This window comes from Ascaphus truei, chromosome 16 (assembly GCF_040206685.1).
Source record: "Ascaphus truei isolate aAscTru1 chromosome 16, aAscTru1.hap1, whole genome shotgun sequence".
Lineage (NCBI taxonomy): Eukaryota > Metazoa > Chordata > Amphibia > Anura > Ascaphidae > Ascaphus > Ascaphus truei.
In genome coordinates this window covers 13,045,517-13,069,218 of record NC_134498.1, presented here as the reverse complement: position 1 = coordinate 13,069,218, position 23,702 = coordinate 13,045,517, and the positions used below count along the sequence as shown (strand labels likewise).

General features: G+C 42.7%; 1 protein-coding gene across 3 annotated transcripts in view; it reads right to left on the bottom strand.

Annotated features, from left to right (window-relative positions):
* Window positions 1-23,702, bottom strand: part of SYTL4 (synaptotagmin like 4) — an 89,378-nt gene that overhangs the window by 23,579 nt on the left and 42,097 nt on the right. For all 3 annotated transcript variants that reach the window (XM_075572791.1, XM_075572794.1, XM_075572793.1), the window contains exons 2-8: window positions 19,543-19,721; window positions 17,826-18,041; window positions 17,081-17,190; window positions 15,989-16,100; window positions 14,220-14,336; window positions 11,493-11,622; window positions 10,327-10,417 (exon numbers count right to left, since the gene is read on the bottom strand). In XM_075572791.1, the coding sequence (XP_075428906.1) occupies window positions 10,327-10,417; window positions 11,493-11,622; window positions 14,220-14,336; window positions 15,989-16,100; window positions 17,081-17,190; window positions 17,826-18,041; window positions 19,543-19,661 (895 nt within the window). In that variant the 5' untranslated portion in view covers window positions 19,662-19,721. The remainder of the gene's footprint in view (window positions 1-10,326; window positions 10,418-11,492; window positions 11,623-14,219; window positions 14,337-15,988; window positions 16,101-17,080; window positions 17,191-17,825; window positions 18,042-19,542; window positions 19,722-23,702) is intronic.

Genomic DNA, 23,702 nt, shown 5'->3' with positions numbered 1-23,702 from the left:
CTATTGTATCTGCCATCACAGTCTCCATGGGTAATGAATTCCACATTTTAACTGCCCTTACTGTAAAGAACCCTTTCCTTTGTTGCTGGTGAAATTTCCTTTCCTGCAACCTTAACGGATGGCCCAGGGTCCTTTGTACTACCCGTGGGATGAATAGTTCTTTTGAAAGCTCCTTGTATTGTCCCCGAATATATTTGTATATAATTATCATATCCCCTCTTAGACGCCTCTTTTCTAATGTAAATAAATCTAATTTAGCTAGCCTCTCCTCATAAGTTAGAATGTCCATCCCCTTTATTAATTTGGTGGCTCTTCTCTGCACTCTCTCTAGTTCCATAATGTCTTTTCTTAGGATTGGTGCCCAAAATTGTACTCCATATTCAAGGTGTAGTCTTACTAATGCTTTGTAAAGGGGCATAATTATTTTTACTTCCCTTCCATCCATTGCCCGTTTGATGCAAGATAAGATCTTGTTTGCCTTTGCAGCTACTGCATGACATTGGGCACTATTGCTAAGCCTGCTGTCTACAAGCACTCCTAAATCCTTCTCCATCAAGGAATCCCCCAATATATCTCCATTTAATTTGTAAGTCGCATTTTTATTCTTGCATCCCAAATGCATAACCTTACATTTATCTGTATTAAACCTCATCTGCCATTTACCTGCCCACGTTTCCAGTCTCTCCAAGTCCTTCTGAAGAGAAATTACATCCTGCTCTGATTCTATTACCTTACACAATTTAGTATCATGAGCAAAGATGGAGACTTTGCTCTCGATCCCAACCTCAAGGTCATTAATAAACACGTTAAAAAGTAGGGGTCCCAGTACCAATCCCGGAGGTTCTCCACTCACGACTTTAGCCCAACCTGAAAAAGTTCCATTTATGACAACCCTCTGTTGTCTGGCCTTTACCCAGTTTTTAATCCAGGTGCATATATTATTAAAGTCCAATTTTCTTTATTTTGTACACCAACCTCGTGTGAAACCGTATACTGCACCGACACACTTTATTCGAGCAAATACCCAGTATGTACCTGGCAGATACCTGGAATGCGCCGCTCCTCACCTCTTACAAGCCCCGTTGCGTTTGCCTTCCCAGCCTGGGTTCATGCCTGGCTGACGGGCGGCTGATCTGTTAAATGATAATGATTAGGATTTAATAGGCTGCAATGCTTCGCGTGTCTACCAGATGGCATAAATTCATGAATGATAATGCAGTATATATATATATATACTGTGCAGTATTGCAGCCAGCGGGAATAAAATGCTTCAATCCCTGCCTGGAAAATACCTCAATGCACTCGGGCAGAAAACAGTCACAAACCTCAATACACCCGGGTATACCCGAATTCGTGGGACTAGCCGAGCTCGAATAAAGTGTGTCGCCAGTGTAAAAAGCCATTGCAAAATCTAAGTAGACCACATCAACTGCATAACCCTGGTCTAAATTTCTACTTACCTCCTCAAAGAAATAAATAAGGTTAGTTTGGCATGATCTATCCTTCATAAATCCATGCTAACTATTACTAATAATTTTGTTTTCCATTAGGTATTCCTGAATATTACCCCGTATTAAACCTTCAAGTAGTTCCCCTACAATTGAAGTCAGGCTTACAGGTCTGTAATTTCCTGGTTGTGATCTAGCTCCCTTTTAAAATATAGGCACCACATCTGCTTTACGCCAATCTTGTGGTACTGAGCCTGTGGAAATGGACTCCTTGCATATTAAATATAATGGTTTGGCTATTACTGAGCTTAGCTCCTTGAGAACTCTTGGATGTATGCCATCGGGGCCAGGTGCCTTATTTACTTTCATTTTTTCAAGTCGCTTATGAACTTCTTCCTCAGTTAACCAATTGTTCATTAATATGGAGGTTGTGGCTTCCTCCTGTGGCGCTACTATTGAACTTGATTCTTCCCTGGTAAACACAGAGGCAAATAATTTGTTTAATACCTCTGCTTTCTCCTTATCTCCAATAATCTGCCTACCCATCTCACACTGAAAGGGTCCTATATTTTCTTCTCATTTTTTTGTTATTAAGGTACATAAAGAACTTTTTAGGGTTGACCTTACTTTCTATTGCAATCCTTTTTTCATTATCCATTTTTGATCATTTGATTGCCCTTTTGCAATTTTTGTTACATTCCTTATAATTCTGATACGATGTCTCCGTCCCTTCTAATTTAAAGAATCTAAACGCCTTCCTCTTCTTGTCCATTTCCTCCCCTACCTGTTTATTTAGCCACACTGGTTTTGAGTCATTTCTTTTATACTTATTACCCAAAGGTATACACTGATAAGTGTGCTTTTCTAACAATGTTTTAAAGACTGCCCATTTATCTTCTACATTTTTCCCTGCAAAAACATAATCCCATTGTATTACTACTAGATTAGACCTCAGTTTATTAAAATCTGCCTTTCTTAAGTTTAAGGTCTTTGTTGAATCCAAGAAATCTATTTTTTGATAATTTATTTCAAATGAGACCATGTTATGATCACTGTTACCCAAATGTTCCAGGGCTTGAATATTTGTTATTACTTCTACATTGTTTGATATGACCAAATCCGGTATTGCCCCTCTCCTGGCTGGTTCCTCAATAATTTGGGTCATATAATTGTCTTTAAGCACCCCCAAAAACCTGTTTCCTTTTGTTGTATCGCTAATCTCATTGCCCCAGTCTATGTCTGGATAATTAAAATCCCCCATTATGCAAACATGACCCAGTTTTGATGCCTTCTCCATTTGCAAAAGTATTTTAGCTTCCTCAATCTCACAGATATTTGGTGGTTTATAGCATATTCCCACAAACATTTTCTTTATACTTTTACCTCCACTGCTAATTTCTATCCACAAAGTCTCTACATTTTCATCATTCCCTTCATAGACATCATCCCTTATAATAGGTTTTAGATCCGGTTTAACATATAAACATACTCCACCTCCCCTTCTATTTGTTCGATCCTTCCGAAAAAGGGAATAACCCTCTAAATTAACTGTCCAGTCATGAGTTTCATCCCACCATGTTTCAGTAATGCCTATGATATCATACTGCTCCCTTGCAGCTATTAATTCAAGCTCCCCCATTTTATCTGTCAGGCTTCTTGCATTAGCAAGCATGCATTTAAGATTTTTTTCAGCCTGTACTATTATCCTATCTGCTCCTTCCTTTCTGAGCCCACTTGGTTTAGACTTTAGAAGTTTTCTAGTATTATCTGTATTTACTATGGGTGTCTCACTGCTTGTCAAACTTGCACTTGCCCCCATTCTACCTCCATACCACCTTGTATCCGCCTCTATTCCATTTAGTTCATTATCTGTTTCATTCCCCTCCCCCCTCCATCCTTGTTTAAAATCTCTTCCCATCTTTTTAGCATTCTCCCCCCTAGCACAGAAGATCCCTCTTCATTGAGGTGCAATCCGTCCCTAGAATATAGATGGCACCTCTCAGAAAAGGAGTCCCAGTGCTCTAAAAACCCAAACCCCTCCTTCCTACACCACTTTCTTAGCCATGCAGTAACCTCTCTGATCTCTGACTGTCTCCCTGCGGTAGCGCATGGCACTGGTAGTATTTCAGAAAATACTACCTTGGAGGTCCTTGCCTTAAGCTTTTGGCCTAGATCCCTGTAATCATTTTTTAGGACCCTCCATCTTTCTCTAACTTTGTCATTGGTGCCAACATGTACCAAGACCGCCGGGTCAATCCCAGCCCCCCCCCAACAATCTGTCTACCCGATCCGCAATGTGCTGAACCCGAGCACCCGGGAGACAACAAACTGTTCGGTTCATGCGGTCCCAGCAACAGATTGCCCTATCTACCTTCCTAATAATGGAGTCCCCTACCACCACAATCTTTCTTTGCATCTGAGCATCCTGAGTCCCCACTGTGCTGGAGGAACTATTCCCCTGGCTGCTAGAGGAATTAGTCTCCCCCAGCCTTGCCATTTCTGCCCCAACATTCCCAGTATCTTCACTCAACATATGGATCCAGGGGGGGGAAGGGAGCAGGATCGTCAGGAACACCCAGAAAAAAACATATATGTTTTTTTCTGGGTGTTCCTGACGATCCTGCTCCCTTCCCCCCCCCCTGGATCCATACGTTTTGCGAGGGAATCAGTGTATATTCCCTGGAAGGTTGAGAGTTTTTTCAGTTTCACCACTCTTATATTTTTTTAGATCACTTGCACTGTGTTAAAGCGCCACTCTAAATCACTGGGTTTCACGTTCTTCATTCAACATGGCAAATCTATTGGGATGTGTCGGCTCAGAAACGACCTGCCTCTCCCTATTGCCCCTGCTTCCCCATCTAACTGTCACCCAGCTACCTACCTGCTCCTCACTAACAGCAACCAAGCTACCTACCTGCTCCTCACTAACAGCGCCACCATCTGCACCACTAGTCAAAGCAAGGGCCTGCTCAGTGAGCTCTAAACCCCTTCCAAGATTGCCAATGTCCCTCAATATTGCAAGTTGCCTCTTCAGATCAGCAATCTCTGATTCTAAAGAGACCACCTGCTCACACTTCTCACAGCGGTATGCTCCTTGGAAAAGCTGCTCCAAGTGCACATACATGTGGCAAGATGTGCATTGAGTGGCATTTTCAATCCTGCTCATTCTAGCAACTATGAAGTTTATAAGTACTAACCGTAAACTGTACTTCAATAAACTATACCTTGTTTAAACGCTTCCTTGTTCAAACTGCTTCTGGATCTAACTGCACATACTTTAAACAACCAGCACTTCAAATCAACCACACGGATCAGTCAGTGCACGCAATGTATTCATTGGAAGGGGATTCTTTGACATGGTTTTCATTGCAAATGTCCTTTAAGAATGTATTTATGTAAGATTGCAATTTTCCCGTGAGACATATTCCACGGGTAGGTTGGCGTACGCCTAGTACCCTATATCACAGTTGTTTTCGCTCCAACACTAAGCAGCACTAATTGTGTCTTTCGGGGAAATTAATGCTTTATGCTGGGGAGGCCAACTCCAGTCCTCAAGGGCCACCAACAGATCAGGTTTTCAGGATTTTTCTGCTACAGCACAGGGGGCTCAATCTCAGTCAAAGCCCCTGAAGAGCCACATGTGCTGAAGCAGGGATATCCTAAAAATCTGACCTGTTGGTGGCCCTTCAGGACTGACGTTCGCCAGCCCTGCATTATGCAACGGTATGGCAGACACACTCGCTTATTCTCACATCAATATAGACAGATTATTGGATACTTTCCAGAAAACATTCAATCTTGATGACAAATCTAACCTTATCAAATAAGCGCTATGTACATTAATGGCGCTATATAAATAAAGACATACATACAGATTAGTTTTTAACTAAAACGAATATAAATGACTTCATAGTGACACGTTAGTGAAATATCGGAGGGCTCGGAGAATTCCAAGAGGTCTCCGCATTCATTTAAGACCCGTTTTGTGCCACAATAATGAGAATTTTATTAAAGATTGGGAGGGAATGTTCAAGAAATGCAGACTTTATTTAATGACATTAACTGTAGAAAAACTACAGGGGGAACCATTAAACCCAGGGAAGAAATATCTGCATGTAGAAGCAAATGAGAAGCCGTGTACAAAGGAGGATTTCCAAACATTGCCAGGGGACAAGACACCCTCATACAGACACATGGGAAGGAAATGGGACCCGTGATTATTTATATACCCAGGTGTATACATGGAAGGAGAAGAATACACCATCATTCCGGTTCAAACCAAGAGAGACTGTCCCCTCCACTGGGACCTGTTCAGAAACGGATGATGAATTATCAGCTGAGGGGGGAACCCAGTTAGCCCACGTTGCTATTTAAAGGAAGAGGCAGACAGAGAAGAATAAAACCAGGAGCAAATATGAAATGCAACAAAGAACATTAATACCAAGCGCTCAAACCAGAAAACCAAAAAACACTTTATTCCATCGTTATAAATATTTTGTCTAGGGGGTATGTACCGACAAATGCTGGGTAGGTATTTTGATTTCCGGCAGAGCAGATTAAAGGCGTTTTTCCCACATTAGAACAAGGTGAGCAAATGTATTGTGATCCAGAGGCAGTGGATACATCAGAAACTGGCCAGGAAATCGTTCCACAAATTGGCCTTTCTAAATCTATACTATAATTCTAAGTTGGATTACGTTTTCCGTTTGTTTGTATGTCCGAAGCATCGATATCTCACAAACGGCACCACGTAGCACAACGAAACTTGGACTGGACATTCTGCGGCGGATTTGTAAGTCAACGCAACTATTTTGAGGTTCCAATGTGACTCACCTCCCAAATTATGGACATTCTAAGTTTCCCTCGGCTAATGTTAGAGCAGGAGTGGGGGGGCTTGGCTACTAAGAGAGGGGGCGTGTCCTTGCCTGGATCGGGGCTCTGTGTGTAATGTGAGGGTGAGATGTGCTTGCAGGGGGGTGGAGATGTGTCAGTTAGCGGGGGGGAGATGTGTCAGTTAGCGGGGGGGAGATGTGCCAACTAGCGGGGGGAGATATACCAGCAGGGAGGGGGGGGGGTGAGATGTGCCGGCAGCAGGGGGGGGGGGGGGAGATGTATTAAATATTACATTCCCCAGGCGAAGCCGGGCACAAAAGCTAGTGTTTAAATAAAAGTTAGTTTATCCCCTAACAAAACAACTTTTTTTGGTAACTACATTAAATTTTCTACAGCAGAGGTAGAACAGATGAATTGGGATATATTTGGAATTAGAAATAATCTGGCAGAGAGAAGTTAAGAGATTTGGGACAGGATACATCAATTATAATTAAACCAGCTGACAAGGGAGGGGCCCCTTGTAATTATGGATCAGGATTTATATATTGAGTTGGCTTTAACACAATGAAATAATGTGGATCATTACAGAGAGTTGATTAAGGCTCCCACTAAGGAGTTCCAAAAGTTAGTTATTGAATGTGGAAAGGCAGCGTTTGAAACTACAGGTGCTAAGGATTTTTTTTGGTAGTGAAGAACCCTCAAACACCTGTGTCCTGTACCCAATGTACACAAGAATATTACAGCATCCCCCGAGAAGACCAATCGTGTAAAGTCCAGCCTTCAGCGAGCCGTTGTCCATCTTCCTAGCTGCTTATTTGTACCCGATTGTAATGAGACGGCAGGAAGTCATCTGAAGGACACGTCTGACTTCCTTCTCAAATTACAACAACTGAATGTCCAACAGCGAGATTTGTGGTGTACGCTTAAGGCGCATCGTTTGTGCACATCAATACCACGTGAAGAAAGTATTACAGCGGCAGAACAGCTTAAAAAATAAAATAGACCCGAGTGGAACGTAGAAATTGTTTGATAGATACTCTATACTTATATTAATTTTCACAGAAAACTGTTTTAGTTTTGATACAGCTTTTTTCCTACAGACACAGGGCATGGCAATGGGGTCTCATAAATCATCATGTGTACATATTTTAACCATGTGCAATATATGGAAAGTATACACTATTAGATGTGAACGTATATAAGGCTGGTAATGTATTATGCACAGACATTTACGCCAAAACGACAGATAGAAACTCCCTATTAGAAGCATCAAGTTTCCATCCTAATAACCTCACGGACTCCATGCCATGGTCAGTTCCTGTGGGTTGCAGGATAGTGAATACAGAATTGGATGAGAATAGGATATAGGACATGTTATGTAAATTGAAACAAAGGAGGTTACCAACAGGATAGATTACGTAAATTAAGAGATTGGGCTCTTTCTAAAGAAAGATTTAATTTGTGACAGCCCACAAAAAAAAACAACTGACCAACAGAAGGCGGTCAGAATTGCGCTGGTCTCTACATATCCATCACAATCAAACAGAATCCGTCATACTGTGAACAAACATTGGCAAGTACTTCAAAGCGATAACAAATCGCAGGGACGTTCAATGTTCCACCAGTAAATGTCTTATACAGGAGCGAAGAATAGAAATGTAATCATCAAAACAGATTTGCCTCCACCGACGCAGGATATGTCTTGGCTCCGGAAACCTAGGAGTATGTTCTCCTCTGCCCACTGCGTACATTGCAACACAGCAATACAAGGGAACTGCTATCACAACCTCATAGTGGAAGGACGTATGATATAAATCAATTCCTCAATTGTCAGATGGATAACGTGGTATATATTTTGAAATGTCCATGTGGGACCCTCTCCGTAGGAGAAACCACGCAACCATTAACAAGGAGAATGAGTGAACATACAAGTTTAACCAGCAATAGATCACAAATATCTTCAGTGTCTACACACTTTCAGGAATGTGGACATATGGGGCAACTTCAATTCGGGGGGTAAAACCTAGACCAGGTGGTAACCCCTCTACACTTTTTGAAGAAAAGGGAGTGGTGATGGCTGTATGAACTGGATACCATGAGGCCTAGGGACATGAATGAAGATCGTGATTTTTCTGGCTTTTTAGAAGATGGCACCTGGATATTCAATTCATATGTTAAAAAACATTACGGATTAACTATGCAATATTGTGATGGTCGTTAAAATGTGATATTACTGGAATACAGGTTTCTGAAAACAAATTATATGGATACTATCCCTTTAAGATGATAAATGTTAAATAAGAAATTGTCCAAGATGGTTTAGAAGAATATCTGTATATTTAGATTGAGTAAAGTATGTGGTTGGATATATTATGTGACAGACAGTTTTATGTCAGCACCTTGTGATTATAGAAGATACTGAATGGTCACTTATGAATAACCCTCGGGTAATATTTTCTGTCTCTCACAGTTTGGTTTCTGTGAATAATATGTAAATATTAGTGGGCTTGAATAACACATTAATGCCGTCTTTTCAGTCTGTGAAACGGTGATTGTTGTAATTTAATGCATTATGTTAATTAAACACGTATTGCCTTAAATAATTATTTTACTTATTTTGATTAACATACTTCTGTTATGTATATTTTTGCTGATGGATTCATTTTACATATATATTGCACTATAGAACACCTGATTTTTTTTCTTTCGAGTGTAATGTGTTTTTGTTGCCATCGCAACACTGTTGTGACATGGTGTAACCATGACGGCAACGGATTGGACGTCACAACGCTAGTACGTTGTGTCTCACTTCCGCTGATGGCGGCTGCTAAGGTTTCTAGGTGGCTTCTCCAAAAAATACTGGCCACAATGGTGAAAGGTACAACATGCTAAAGAGACACACACACACACCTCTCGCATCTCTCCGCTCCATGCCGTTTCCTCCTGTCCTTGGCCCCACCCCCAGGCTCCTGTCACCTCCTCCAAATTGGCTGCATTACTCAGCAGCAGCCAATCAGGATGGAGGAAGCTGCCCAGCCCCCTAGTAGCAGCCCTGCTCTCTCCCTGCTCATGGGGAAATCCCTTATTCCCCCAAGCCGGTCGGGTCACTATGTCCAGAGAGGTAATACCAGACACATACACGCCCACTAATATCTCATTTTTTACTGGACAGCGTGTCCAAAATATATGACAGCCCGGTTTAACACTGGACACCTGGCAACCCTAGCGGCTGCCTGAATCCCATCTCTCAGACACAGGAAGCACCAATATATAAAGGTATACCGGATCGCGGTGAATTACTCTGGACAAAGGGCAGATGTCCAAATCGTTGACTCTGAGTGGCGTGTCACAAATGTATTTATATGTTGATATGTATGGAAGTTGAATATTGATTTCATTATGTATTTTTTGTAATAATATTTAATACAATTTGGCATTTTTTAAAACTGGTTTCCTCCTCATTTCTTCCGTCTAACATTAAATTAAATTAAACATTGACGTCATCCCCATATTCAAATCAAATTAGGTCATATAATAAAGCTACCTACATATAAACCTTAAACATCTTTATGCCAACTACCTAAATGTTTATGGACTAGGTAGAAATGAACCCGTAAAGCACGAGCAATGTACTGGGCCGCATGTATTGAGAACCAATGAGATGGGTCATTATTGTTGGTATATTTGTGTCAAGCAAACAGTAAACATAATTGTGCCCTTACTTATTCATTAAACATCAGTATGACATTAGATTAAAATTGCCCACTTTTAGTGTCTTAGAACAGAACGAAAAAATGTCCATCTTTGATATGGAACTTGACTGTGACCCATGGCATTGAGATATAGATATATATATAGATATATTCCATAACATGGCACGACAATGTGGGGGGGAGAGGCGGATGTGATTTAATGGTTGCCAAAATCAGATTTATGGGTCAGAGATGAATAGCTCTAAATCTCACATTGGAGAAAAACTCCCATGCGTTGTCCTCATTATCGGGTCTAGTTTAGAGTTGGGGATTGTGAAGGCTTTGCCACTTACCTGAAGGTTTCAAAAGTCTACGAGGATTCTTCTTGAAGATCTTTTCACTCTCGTCTGCGGATCCTGCACTATGGTTCCCCAGACGGGCTTCCTAAAAACAAACAAAACGGCTCTGCAATGGTTTCAACTCAGCCACGGCGAAATGTAAAAAAAAGACCCACAAATATAGAACAACTGAAGATCACATTACTATGATCCTTGGCAGAACAAAGAGTTAAATCAATACTTTGCCAATGCGTAGTCATTAGATTATCTTGACTTCATCACTGATAGGTGCTTATAAAGGCTCCTGATGAAGCACGCATGTGCAAAGGGCGTAGTGGTCACACAATGTGCCCTCCGTTGCAGCATTGGAAGTCAGGTTGATTTCAGGAGAGTCTCACATTTCATGCGGACTGTGATGGTTTCCGGAGAATTACAGCTACACATCCCGGTCGTCCGTCTTCCCCATGTTCCCTGAGTGACCGGCTGGCTACTTGTAACTTTTATTCATTACACATTGTAAGTTGCTTTATGCACTTCATGAATGCAGTACCGTGTTCTACATACAGTATATATTTTTTAATACAATTTATTTCATACTGTTCCGCAGAGCGCTGTCTGCTTTCCTTCTCTTTCTGTTTTTTTAGACCTCCCTCGGAGGGGGGAGGGGGTGTGTTATCTCTTTAGGAGGTGTTTGGAGTACTCCTGCAAACGTCTAGCGAGGAGAAAAGGCATCTACATTTGAATGTGGGAGAGCACAGGCGGGGTCCTCTCACTCATCCTACCGCAAGCATGTAGGCAGGACATGGTTAATCTGTATATCCTTTATCGCCCACTCCCGATAAGTATAGGGAAGTGATGAAAACAGCTTACGTGGCTTTCCTCATTTCCTCTAGTAGCTCACACAAGGCTTTAGAATTCAAAACAGAATTTAGACCGGTGATGCTGGTAAATGGGATCTTCTGGTCTCTGTAGATAATTGAGGGCAGTGTGTGGCCCTATACGAAGATGGTTGCTGTGGTTTGAGATATTATACCCTTGCACCCTTGCAGGGTGGCCTTCAATTGTTCAACTTACTCCGTCTCGTTTCTAACAGCTGGTAACACTACCACACAAAAAAAAGTGCGTCTTAAAAAGATTGTAAATATCTGAAATAATGTACAGTATGCGATAAAGAAACTCACGCCTTCAGAGTCAGACAGGTGGTGATCTCTGGATCGGACAGGCACCGTCAGGGTGGCAACATTGGCCCCAGAAGGTCCATGGGCTCTTCTTGTATCCTGTAAAGTGCTGGCCTTCTCCAAGGAATTCCTCCTGCAGAAAGACCACCAAATCAATATGAATAGTTTCAAAACATTATTTTGTTACAGGGAGATGATTTAATACAGTGAAACGGATTCCGTATCTGCGATCTGTGTTAACATTAGATAACATGAGGGATATGCATAAAAACAACCAGGTCAACGTGTGAATAAAGCCAATTCCCTCTTGTTGGTCTCTATAACCACTTCCAAAAATGACAAAAAGGGCCAAATGGATGCAAAGTAATTCCATAGGGAAGTATGTTAAAAATAACTCTCATAACATTAGTCATTTCTGGATTTTGGGTCATCATCATTTGTCCTCAGTCTCCCCTTCATTAAGAGCCAAGGTACTGTATCTACTGTACTATCTGCTGAAAACATCTGCGAGAAATATTTTATATTTAGCAAGGACAGAAGTATTCAGGGCGATACCTCACATTCCTCAGGCAGCAAACTTACTGCCAATGTTCTAACCGAGCTCATACCTACTAAATGCTTTTGTGAGTGGGGTGGGGTGGGGGATGGGGGGAGAGAAGACGATGTCATAAGTCCATGTCGGGCTATAGAAACGCTTCATTCAGAAGGCGTGGTTTCAGGTTTGATTTGAATGTGGTGTAAGAAGGTGCTTGGCCTGCACCCAGTGTGAGGGAGGGATCAGGGAGTGTAACGGTGAAGGGGTTAACCAGGCTCACTAATAAAGGTTCAGCACCACTTGGTTACCCCTGATCTGTGTGTTAAGGTCCTAGAGTGTCAGCTCTTGGACCCATATGTCCTAAATGCATTACTGTGACTGTGTGCAAATTATGCGACATTAAAGATTTCTGTGTGTTTTGCCTTTCTTGGGGTGCTGGGACCGGGAGATTTCTAGGCTGTAAGTTTCAGGGTGGGTTTGTCAGAGAAAATCTTTACAGAATGTGTCTATGTATCGGGGTTCCAGAGTTATGGGATACCCCAGGAATTGGATCCGGGAATCGAGTGAGATGCTCGGATCCAGCCAAGCACATTACTCCGGGCAAGCTCTGACTCCTGAAAACACTATTACGACTCACCGCCAGGATTCCTGGTGCAGCATCTTCCAGACCAGGTAACCGGGCATGACAAGGTTAATGTATACCTGCGATCACCCACAGGTCCCAAGTAGACAGAGGGGTCCCTAGTAAGAAGAGTGGTACCCAGATACCCTGCCCCTAGGATAGAGGTTGAGGGGCGTGCACTCCAGCTAAGTGATAAAGCTGAGAGGGGTTCGTGTGTGTAAAAGTTTTAAAAGTTATTTTTCTAAAGTGTGCCAAGTATGAGGCTAGTGAATGTAGTCAACATATACACTCACTCCATCCCTGACACCAGAACAGGAACTTATATATTTTACCACACAAGACAGAACACAGTATATTTTATTGAAGGATTATATTTTATAGGTATATGTACTGAACCTATAAATGAACTGGGGGATTTCCAAGTCATGAATTCCGAGCAGACCAGATAGCTACCAAGCTTGGTGCCTATGCGGAGTCAGGACTTGAAAGCCTCAGGGGATGCCAAGGTGTTAGAACAGGAGGGGTACTGCAGTTCTGCTTGAGTACCTGCATCCTGGGCTAACACAGGGCTATCCGGCCACCATTTGCCAGAACCCAGACTCTGTGGAGCCTCGACAGCGGGTGGACTCAGTATGCAAAGAGGCAGAGGGGCCAGGTTGGCGCATGCCCCTTTACAGACTGAGAAAAGGTGCCCGCCCGGCTTTACAATACCGGCAAATCAGCGATTGGCTGGCAGGGAAATTCCCACGCTCTGATAGGCTGTAGAGGTTGGTGAATGAGAGTCTGAAACCCTTAAGAGGGCTGGCAGCCAATCAGGAGCGCAGATTCCAAGCGCCAAACCAACAGCGGCAAATTCAAAGATGCTCTGTACTGAATAGACGCGAGCCGGCTTCAAGGATATTCAACTCAGAAAAGTTTCCTGCGTTTGAGAACGTAGCGGTCGCGTCTGGCATTGCATGCCGAAATCAGTTCCAGGACTTTCGCGAGTACCTACCGGTCAAGGAAAAGGACTCATACAGAGGTAATTTTTGTGTATTTCAGTAAGAGGATAGATTTATTCGTTAGCCCCGTTCCCAGTAAGTGTGTTAACCCTGTAAATTGTGTTACTTTGTCTGTATGTCTTTTCCTGAAATAAATTACAATTTATTTTACCTCCTTGCTTTGCTCAATCAATGATCCCGGTATAAAAAGGTGTTAATAAACCTGGTCTCCTGTGACAGTGAGGGAAACAGGTTTTAAGCGAGACAGGTAGAGGTGGAGGGGATGGAAGGAGGTAGTTATGAGTAGAGCGAAAACGACAAGCAAGGGTATAGCGAAAAATCAAAGCAGAATTGGGAGGAACAGAAGAGAGATACAAATGGGACAAAAGCAGAGCAAAATACTCCGATATACTAATGTTAATAAATACAAGTTCTACCGAACATAATACACAATTGTGCCTGGTTGCAACTATGGGAACTCTCTCTTTGTAATGTTCTCATGTAAACGCTGCCATTTTGCAGCTTGATATATAGCCTCCCGTTACTGCAATGTAATCGTGTAGGGATTACAGGAGCAAGAGGGTGCGTCTCACCTGGAAGTGACCGGCGTGCTTCTCTTGGAGTCCGTTTTGTAGCTGTTCAGGCTCATCTGCTCTGTGGATTCCGTGTCACTTCTCTGGTCTCGGAGGTCGGGGGAATTGGTGGCCAACCTGCAAAATCAAAAACGTGTGTGGCGAGTATCGCATAGGAAAGGAACACGTACAACACGTCTCCTTTGCTTTCAAGATTATAATGGCTCAAACAAAGACATGGTTGCACAAAAGTAAAAGGTATGGAGGGGGGAGGGGGGGAGTCATGGTTATTGCCTCATGCAGATGTACAGTACTGGAAAAGGTCATCCAGTCTTAAGTCTCACTCATTTGGGAGGCCAGCCTCATTTATTCCCAACTCCCCCATGGACATCAATGCCAACCACTCTGTCTGAGAACATGCATCCAAGTTTAAATCTCACTCCATCTGGACAGAAATGGATTAGTGATATGGATATTTATTAATTACAATACGGTACTCATTTTTGTTGTTTTATTATTAAGCTATCTTGTGTTGGACAAATTGGAACATGTCAGTATAGAAACTTCTAAGAGTGATCTGTAATATGTGTTGGGGGGGGGAATCAATAAAATGGAATACTCCCCTGTATCACTCTCCTGGGTAAAAAAAATGTCAATAAATATAAGGAGATATAAATATAAGTCAACTAATACTCAAACGGTGTCTCAACACCATTAAAGGTAAGCGGAAAAAAAAGTAATAGTGAGCTAGTCCCCAAAATAGTCAAACAAAAAGGGATACATTTTTATCAATCATAATATAAACAATTGAAATGTAATCATAGCATGAAAATGTCAGAATGATTACAAGTAAGCAAACTCTGCCCTTTCCTTGATCATTTACAATTTATGATGCTGTATTATGTCTAGAGATGTGTGGAACGGTGCCATGTCTGAAACAAACGGCAATAACCCAAGGAGTAACGAGAACACCTTTGAAAGTCAGAAAGGACAACGTATTTCCCTCTGAGAGGAGAAAGAATCGTTCTATTCTTCTCTCTTATAACTGGTTTAGAATTTTCCATTAACAAGAAGCACGGTATGCTGGCTGGTAAAAACAAAAAAATTGATAATTTTGGCACTACGAGTTCTCTTTAGAGATGCGCGAAATTTCCTCTAAAGTTTGTGAAGCAGGCGAAATGCTAAATTCCCCCCAAATGTATAATTTGTCAAGCATTACAAGTCAATGTGTAAAGGACACAACCCTTCATTCAGGTCATATGACCGTTATTGCCCTTGTTGCTAAATTGTAGGCAAAAGTCTGCCCCAGCACTCGGGGGGGGCCCTCTTTGCTTTACCTGCGTGACGCGTCCTCCCTCCACCCCACTCCAGTCCAGTCCTCCCCGGTAATGGTGGAGTTAAGCCCAGGGGAGGATATGGTGATGCGTGGGGAGGGAATTTAACGGCTGTGTGCAGGGCAACTTCCCATGCGGGCCGCCGGAATGAGAGGATGCCCGCCCACCCTATGTCGGCTTGCATATTTATTACAATATTACTGTTCTATTCTCTTTTTTTTTTTTTTTTTTTTAAAGCCGGGGGGGGGGGGGGGGGGCGGGGGTGGTGGTGGTGGTGGTGATACTAATACTGTATGTATTTCGTTAAAGATATTGCCACACACGTTGGCTCGTAACGCACCATACAAATTGTAAGAGAAATTCACACAAAAAAATTGGTCAACCACATTTGAAGATACTGGCCCATTTCTAGTTGCGTTTGTACATACAGTATCAGAAATTAGACTTGCCATTTACCTGGAAGCCTTTGATTTCTCTTGAGGGCTCCTCTGAGCTTTCCCTGTTTTAGGCTCGTTGAGTTGTTGAGAATACTGTAGGAGTGTTTGTGCCGTTGTCTCCCTTTTGTTGACTGTAAAATGGGAAATATGATGGATTTTTATTGGAGGCGGTGAAGAATGGTCAGTCTGGAAGCAAAAAATGGTGGGCAGAGCAAAAGCACAGAGCAATCAATGATAAGCCTGCACTAAAGGTATAGAGCAGATGATGGCAGTCTCAGAGCCAAGATTGACAAAGGGAGGCAGGTAAATAGTAAAACACCAAATAAAGGCAAAGAACAATGGTTGGCTCTAAAGCCAGGCAGAGCAACCTCAGTTCTCAAGGGTCCCGTTTTAAGGATATCACTGCTTCAGCAGCGGTAGCGCAATCAAAATGACCGAGTCGCCGATTCAGCCACCTGTGCTGAAGCCAAAATATCCTTAAGACCTGACGGTGGCCCTTGAGGACTGGCGTTGCCCACCCCTGGTCTAAAGCTATGCACTCAAGTACACAGCCCTTCCTAATGTTGATATAATATTTATGAAGGCTGTTGCATCATGTTACTTGGCAGCTTGTATGTATAGGAATCGTTCTGCAGTCTAGGAACTGACTGAGCCGCTGGGAGACAACACGTCGAGGAATAAAGAATCACTTATGAATTATGGAGTGTCTGCCTTCGTGCTTTAACTACAATAATACATAGTATTACAATCCATACATTTGGATGTCATGCTCCAGGTGTGTGGCCTGTATTTTCATGTGTGTATATAGTAAGCTCCCAAGAGCAGGGCCCTCATTACCTTTTGTATCTGTTTGTGCCTGTTTTTCCTTATTTAGTATGCAATTCAGGTTATGTAATTTACATCTCTCTGTACCGTGCTACAGAATATGTTGGCGCTTTACTGTATAAATAAAAGATAATAATAATATACACACACACACACTTTTGAAATCTCCCTAAAAACACATACGTAGACATAATGTATACATACACACTCAGCGTATGACAGCACCACTAAACAATTAGTGTCTAGTTTAGTTATGTTCCACAATCAACAATGGTCCCTCTTATACCTGGAGCCTTGCGTCTGAGAGACATCCTCACCAAATCACTCCCAAGTCGGTTGGCAAAACGATTCACTTTTTGGTCATAAAACCAGTCTCCTGTGGACTTCTTTAGTTCACTGTAGTTAAAGTAATACAAGAGTAACAATTATTACGGTGCTACCATAACCTCCATGTTTTTGTTCTGTCGTGTGCTACAGAGGACACTGTTAGCAACGAGAAACCACTCCTGATCATGGCGCCCAAGGTACAGGAAAGCAAGTTTGTGCCTTCCACTGTATAAAAGGGGCACATACAACTGTATGTTGTATTTAACAAGCTGTTTGGAAGAGGACTATGAAGCTCAAGATCAACACTCGATACCAAGTATATTTAAATAAGATAAACAATGAGGTGGCTAATTTCGACGGACTATTCAAATATTTTACCATTTTTTCTGGTTACGCCTTGGGTGAGGTACTGGGAGATAAAGAGATTTGCCCAAGGTTACAGACTGACAGAAATGAAATGTAGAAGAACGTGTATTTAAGACCAACACCTTAACCACTAGTACAGCTAATTATTTGAAGTATATTATTAGATTCACACCATACGCACCCAAACAAATTATACATCTCAGAAAGCTAATCTTCCAAATACATTCAAGAACTAAGGGGTAAGTGGGCAGAATACAAACATTGTGTTAGTGTTCCATGATTCAGAAGAAGTATAATAAATTAAAAACGCCCCCGCCTTTCACGCGGATTGAACTCACGCTTCCTTTATACAGACATTGCACTTCAAGCCTCCACTGGAGGTCTCCATCCGGCAGTCTTTGCACACAAGGTGGTTGCAGCTTCGGCACGTGTTGGCTTTGGGAACCACTCGGCCCACATTCTGCTGGCAGCGGGCACAGGTTCGGTCACTGTAGCGCTGGCTCCCCCTCTTCGCCCCCTTTCTCCGTATATCAAGCAGCTCATTCTTCAATCGCCTGTTAGGAAGAAGAAGAAGTGAGTGCGCCTCAAATTACTGTAAATGTCAGAGCCTCAAATCACTCACCACCGTGTTAACTACGACTCATTTGCTTTTGGGGAGTTCACTTATAATTAAAGTTGAACAATTCAGACCAGATTGAATTAGGCATCAGGAATTCTTTTGTATTTTAAATAGGTAATTGTATTTTAATAGGCCTTATGTATTTAACAGGCCCACGGATCCAGTCATTTTTATTGTGAGCTTCACTGCTGCTGTATAGGAGTAAAGTTCCAACAACCATGACCAAGATTGATTCAAAAAGTCCAGGAAACGAGTATTTTCCAAGATTGCACAAGTGTTCCTTTTTTTATGTTCTTCATAGGAGATGCAGATTACACAGTAGTGAGGTTGAAAAAAGACATATGTCAATCAAGTTCAACGTATGCTAAATTTAGACGACAGATACTTTATCCTATGTACTTGTACTTACAGTATATTGATCCAGAGGAAGGCAAACAAAAAACCCCAGTGACATATCATCCAATGATATCTCATAAGGGGAAAATAAATTCCTTCCCAACTCCAAGAATTGGCAATCGGATTAATCCCTGGATCAACATCCTTCCCATGTTTACTTATTTGGTATATCCCTGTATACCTTTCCTTTCTAAACAGATGTCCAACCTTTTTTTGAAGATATCTCTTGTATCTGCCATCACAGTCTCCATGGGGAAGTAATTCCACCATATAACTAATTGTTTTGTAACTATTGCCAATACAATGTTGGTTGGCCAATATATACTGTATATCGAAATGATAGAATACAAGAGTGTAAGGTAGCCAGTAGCAAGAGAACGATGTGAGAAGATGGCTTTGGCTTTATGCATAAGGCTCCCTGTATGGAAGCCAGTAGCATGCTTCATGGGATGATATTGTGTTACCCGAGGAGGGGGGGGGGGGGTGTGAAGAGTAGAATATATGGTAATCCAATTAGCATATGAGTTTCAGGAGTGAAAGGGAGCGTGATGAGGGGTTGTGTAGCAAATATGGTACAAAATATACATTCACTGCAGATTCTTGTGGTGAGGAAAGGGTCAAAGCAGCAATCCCCTCCAAAAATCCCAAGTAATAATACTGTACAAATGTTAATACAGCAAAGGAATTACAAAATGCTTGCGATGGACATAAGGTTATCATAAATATGAAAGCCAAGGATCACATAGGGTCTGAGGTTTTAGGGCAGACTGGTCAAATGGGCAGACTGGTCAAATGGGCAGACTGGTCAAATGGGCAGACTGGTCAAATGGGCAGACTGGTCAAATGGGCAGACTGGTCAAATGGGCAGACTGGTCAAGTGGTTCTCATCTGCCATCAAATTCTATATTTCTAAGTAAAACAGGGTTCAAAGAGCTTGAATTAACTCCTTCCGTGCAAAGCAATGTGTTGCTGGCCCATCCAGTATCGAAGGGATTCAAGTAGATTTCACCAGTAGAATAGAATAGGCTTTCCTTCCCCACCTGATCCTCTTCTCTTCTGCTTTGCAAAGGTCTTCATCTCTCTGCAGGACTTGCAAGATGAGGTCTCTTTCCGTCTCCGACAGGAACGAGAGGTTAACCAGCTCTGAACCTTGTGACATCTTCACTTCTAAATATTTCTTCTAAAACCTTCGGAGACTTCCCTCTCGCGTGACAAAGCCCTGGAAAAATTGAAAAGATCAATTTAAAAAATTGATTAGCAGCAATCCCCCCCCCAAAAAAAACCTGTGGCCCCCCCGACAGCAGCACAATAAGACTACAAACACAAGCGCCAGTTACCAATAAAACATGCAATGATTTCCATTGGCTGCCATATTTCCCACCACTGGATAAAAGGAGTAATATATTGGGAACTGGTCTATGGACATCAGTGGACCACTGATCAACTCAGGGGAGCTCCTGGATATAGGTGATTAAACCTCCCCCTTAACGCAAAAGCAGAACTTTGGCCATTTTAGGTCTGTGGAAATTCTGAAATTTATTTTATTTTTCATCAAGGGCTCCAAATTTGGGAACGTCTGTAGAAAAAAAAAAATGTGTATTTTTTCTCAACCACCTTGACCGTATTAATGGTCAATCAAGATAAAGGGAAGATAGAGGAAGGCTTTGCTTCTATTCGGTTTATCTCACATAATTCAACAGGGAGCAGCTAAAATAAAAATCAAACCCCTTCCATGTCTCCGCTTCCCACATTTAGTAACTTAGAAAACTTATTTTTTTTAAAAAATGAACAAAATGTATGTAATGTCAATGTATGCACTAAAACAAAACCAATAAAATTGAAGTCATAAAAAAAAAAACACAACAAATTAAAACTATTCCAAAATGTTTCTAGGTGTCAACACAGATTCAAGTCTTTAAAAACCTGCAATTTGTCCATATTGGTTCTCGGGGGGACTACCCTTTTAAACGGTTGAATCTGTCCCAAATAATGAGATCAATCAAGAGATGTGAAAACTTTTCTCCCAATTTTGAATCAAACTTTGGAGAAAAAAAATTGAACTTGAAATATGGGATCTCTCTCCTGTCGCACAAATCAAAAAGGCTGTTGAAATTTTATCATTTTGTCTTGACTTATTCAATTTCTCACTTTTTTGGCAAATTTCCAAACTTTTTTTTCCACATGTTCAAACTAAACAGACACAAAGTGAATGTGGACAAGCTGGCACGTCTTAGGTCAGAGGAATACAAGGCGATCTGAGAAATATTTCGCAGTCTATTCTTTATCCATCTCGAAATGACTGTATATTACACCTACACAAACAAAATTCCTATTACCTATTAAAGGAAAGTGCGATTGTTTTTCATTGCATGGTGACGCATTCAAAAAAATGACATCTAACAGTTTGAGGCATATTAAAGCAGAAATCCCCCTGACCAGAACCCACTTTTTTTTTTTTTAAACAGCGTTGGGAGCGTCTCTCTCAGGACATGACTCGCGTTATTTTAAGCTCGGAGGACACCCTAGTTCCAGAAATACTGGCCAGCGTTCAATCCCACGTGTAACGCAGACCAATAGGAATGTATTACTGAAAAGAAAAAGATTCCCTTTTGGCTGCACCGAAGAACACCCTACAGAAGTAAAAAATGATACTTCAATAATTCTAATGAAAAGATAATTGGGTCCTAAGAAAGCGGCAAAAGATAAATAAAAGCAATTAAACGAAAATGGAGGTAGGTGTGTGCTTGAATAGGACGCCTTATCGTTTCAGTGCACCACAGGTAGTATAATGTATTATACACTTTATTGTGGGTCAGTGTGATTACACGTGGAATTGCCCCCTGAGGGAGACGGCATCTCGTGGTGGGGGGTATTATGTTGCTGTAGCAGTCTTGTATCACTTTCAGTAACTCCTGCCTAGTTGACTACAGGGGTAACACATTAGCTACCAAATGTTTGACAGAGAAATAGGCAAATTGATTGATTAGCCGGTAATTGATTTTTATAGCGGTCTCTACTATTTGGTGGGTAAGGCTCCTTATAAATGTGTCCCCACACAATTGGTGGTTAGAATTGGCGCATATACTAGAATATAGAGTAAGTTAGGGTAGAATAATCCTTCTCTAGGCTCACAAAGAGCCCTGCCTCTGATCATCATATACATCAGTACCCCCCCTTTCTGGTTGAGGAGTTACTAGGCAGAGTAGGATAAAGGGGAAGGGTCAATCGGTGCGAGTGGTAGCCACGCCCCTTTTCCCTGTGGAATGCCGAGGAGAGAAAAGTTACGGTTGCCTCAGACCTCTGGAGGAGGCGCAGAGGAGAGGACTCCTTTGTAAATATGTTAAATAGGTTCAATATAGGTTAAGATAATGGTTAGGTAGATAGGTAAGAATAGATTAAGGGGTGTAACATTATATGGGCATATAGCTTACAGTTGTTAAAATATTAAGTATTAAGGAGGGTGGCAGTTATAAATGTAGCCAAGCCCCCTTCTAACCTTCGGTGCGAGGGGGAGGCTGCAGGGTGAATCGGAGCCGCCTGAGCTCCGCGGCAGACTCAAGAGTGCGGGGGCCGCCATTTTAGATGTTGCGCAGCCGAAGAGGTGCGCATGCGCAGTGACAGATGTTGCGGCAGCCATTACAGGGAGCTCTGCACATGCGGCCCCGGGACCACATGCCCCATAGTGCTTTGGGGAGGGAAACATGTGGGGCCAGCCCACCAATGAGGGACTGCAAGGCAGGAGACCGGAGGCAGTCGGACGGGAGGGAGGCAAAGGAACAGGTAGTGTCCAGGGAACAATGCTTCCCTAGACTAGGCCTAGATTTGCCCCTTAGGCCCCAGCTAGGTCTTAAGCCTCCTCAGCGAAGTATTGTAGGGAAGGCCCAAGGTAGGGACGCTTCCCCATTAGTTATAGCAGTACTATTGCACCGGTGACCGGACGGCCACATCAGGAACTTTGCAGACTGCGCATCATGGGACCACGGACGCAGCTCTGCTAATAGAGGATCTCAACAATTCCCTGGTCGTAGCCAGGAAGGTACCCACCGTGCACCATCACATCACAAGGAGGGTAGCGCTACCTCACACTTTGGGTGGGCTTGCTCATGCGAACATCGGGTTACAGGTGCCCAGGGCACCCTCAGTACTTTGGGGGACTCGCTCTTGGTTGTGTGTGGATATTGTTATCGTTCGTGTTATAGTATATGTGTGTGTCAGTAAACATTTGTTATATACCTGTGAGTGTATTAATTATTACTGTGACTGGAGACCTATGTGGGACGAGGCAGCAGCTGGGGAAAGCTGGGGCCCAGCGACAGCAACCAGAGGTAAGTGTATTTGTGGGGGGGAGTGGGGGGTGGTAAGTGTATTTGTGGGTCGGGGGGGGGGGAGGTGGTGGTGGTGGTAGTAAGTGAGATTTCATTGATTGATTGGAGCATTATTATTCTCCCGGTCCTTCCAGGACCTATAGGTATAACCAACTGGAAAAAAAGCTAGGCTTCCAGGGGGAAGAACATGGCGGAATGGGACTATTAACCGCCGTTTCGCGATGGACATTCAGCTGCTGAGGGACGGTGTCAGCCATGTGATAGGTGTTAAGGGGTTAGGGAAGGTGTTAAAGGTCAGGGGTTTAGGATAAATGTTAGAAGGGGTTAAGATGCCTCGGGTTAGAAGGGGTTAAGATGCCTCGGGTTAGAAGGGGTTAAGATGCCTCGGGTTAGAAGGGGGTTAACGTGCCTCTGGTTAGCCTGCGTTTATAGTCCCGGCTACAGCGACAGCGCCTCGTCAAAACAAGTCAATGTAAATCAGTTACGTGCGCAACACAGCAAACAAAATCACTTAAAATCAATGGATATTTACCGCGAGCGGGGGCGTGACGTTATTACATTGGCGGGTGTCTCGCCGCGCAATGCGGGTCATTGACGTAATCGCACACGCATTTAACTGTGTAAATATAGGCCTTTTACCTCATTAGCTCCCATAGTTCCAACGTGGGCATGCGCGGTGCATCGTGATGTCGGTGACACGCATGACTGAGTGTGCGCGGTGTCGTCACTGATGCAAATCGTGCAGTACCACACTAACATTGCCATAGCCCTGATTGGGCAAGGGCGTTTCATCGCGGCATCACAGAAACGCACGGTGGAGTGTGCGCGATGACGTCAATGACCCGCATTGCGCACCGAGACGCCGGCCAATGTAA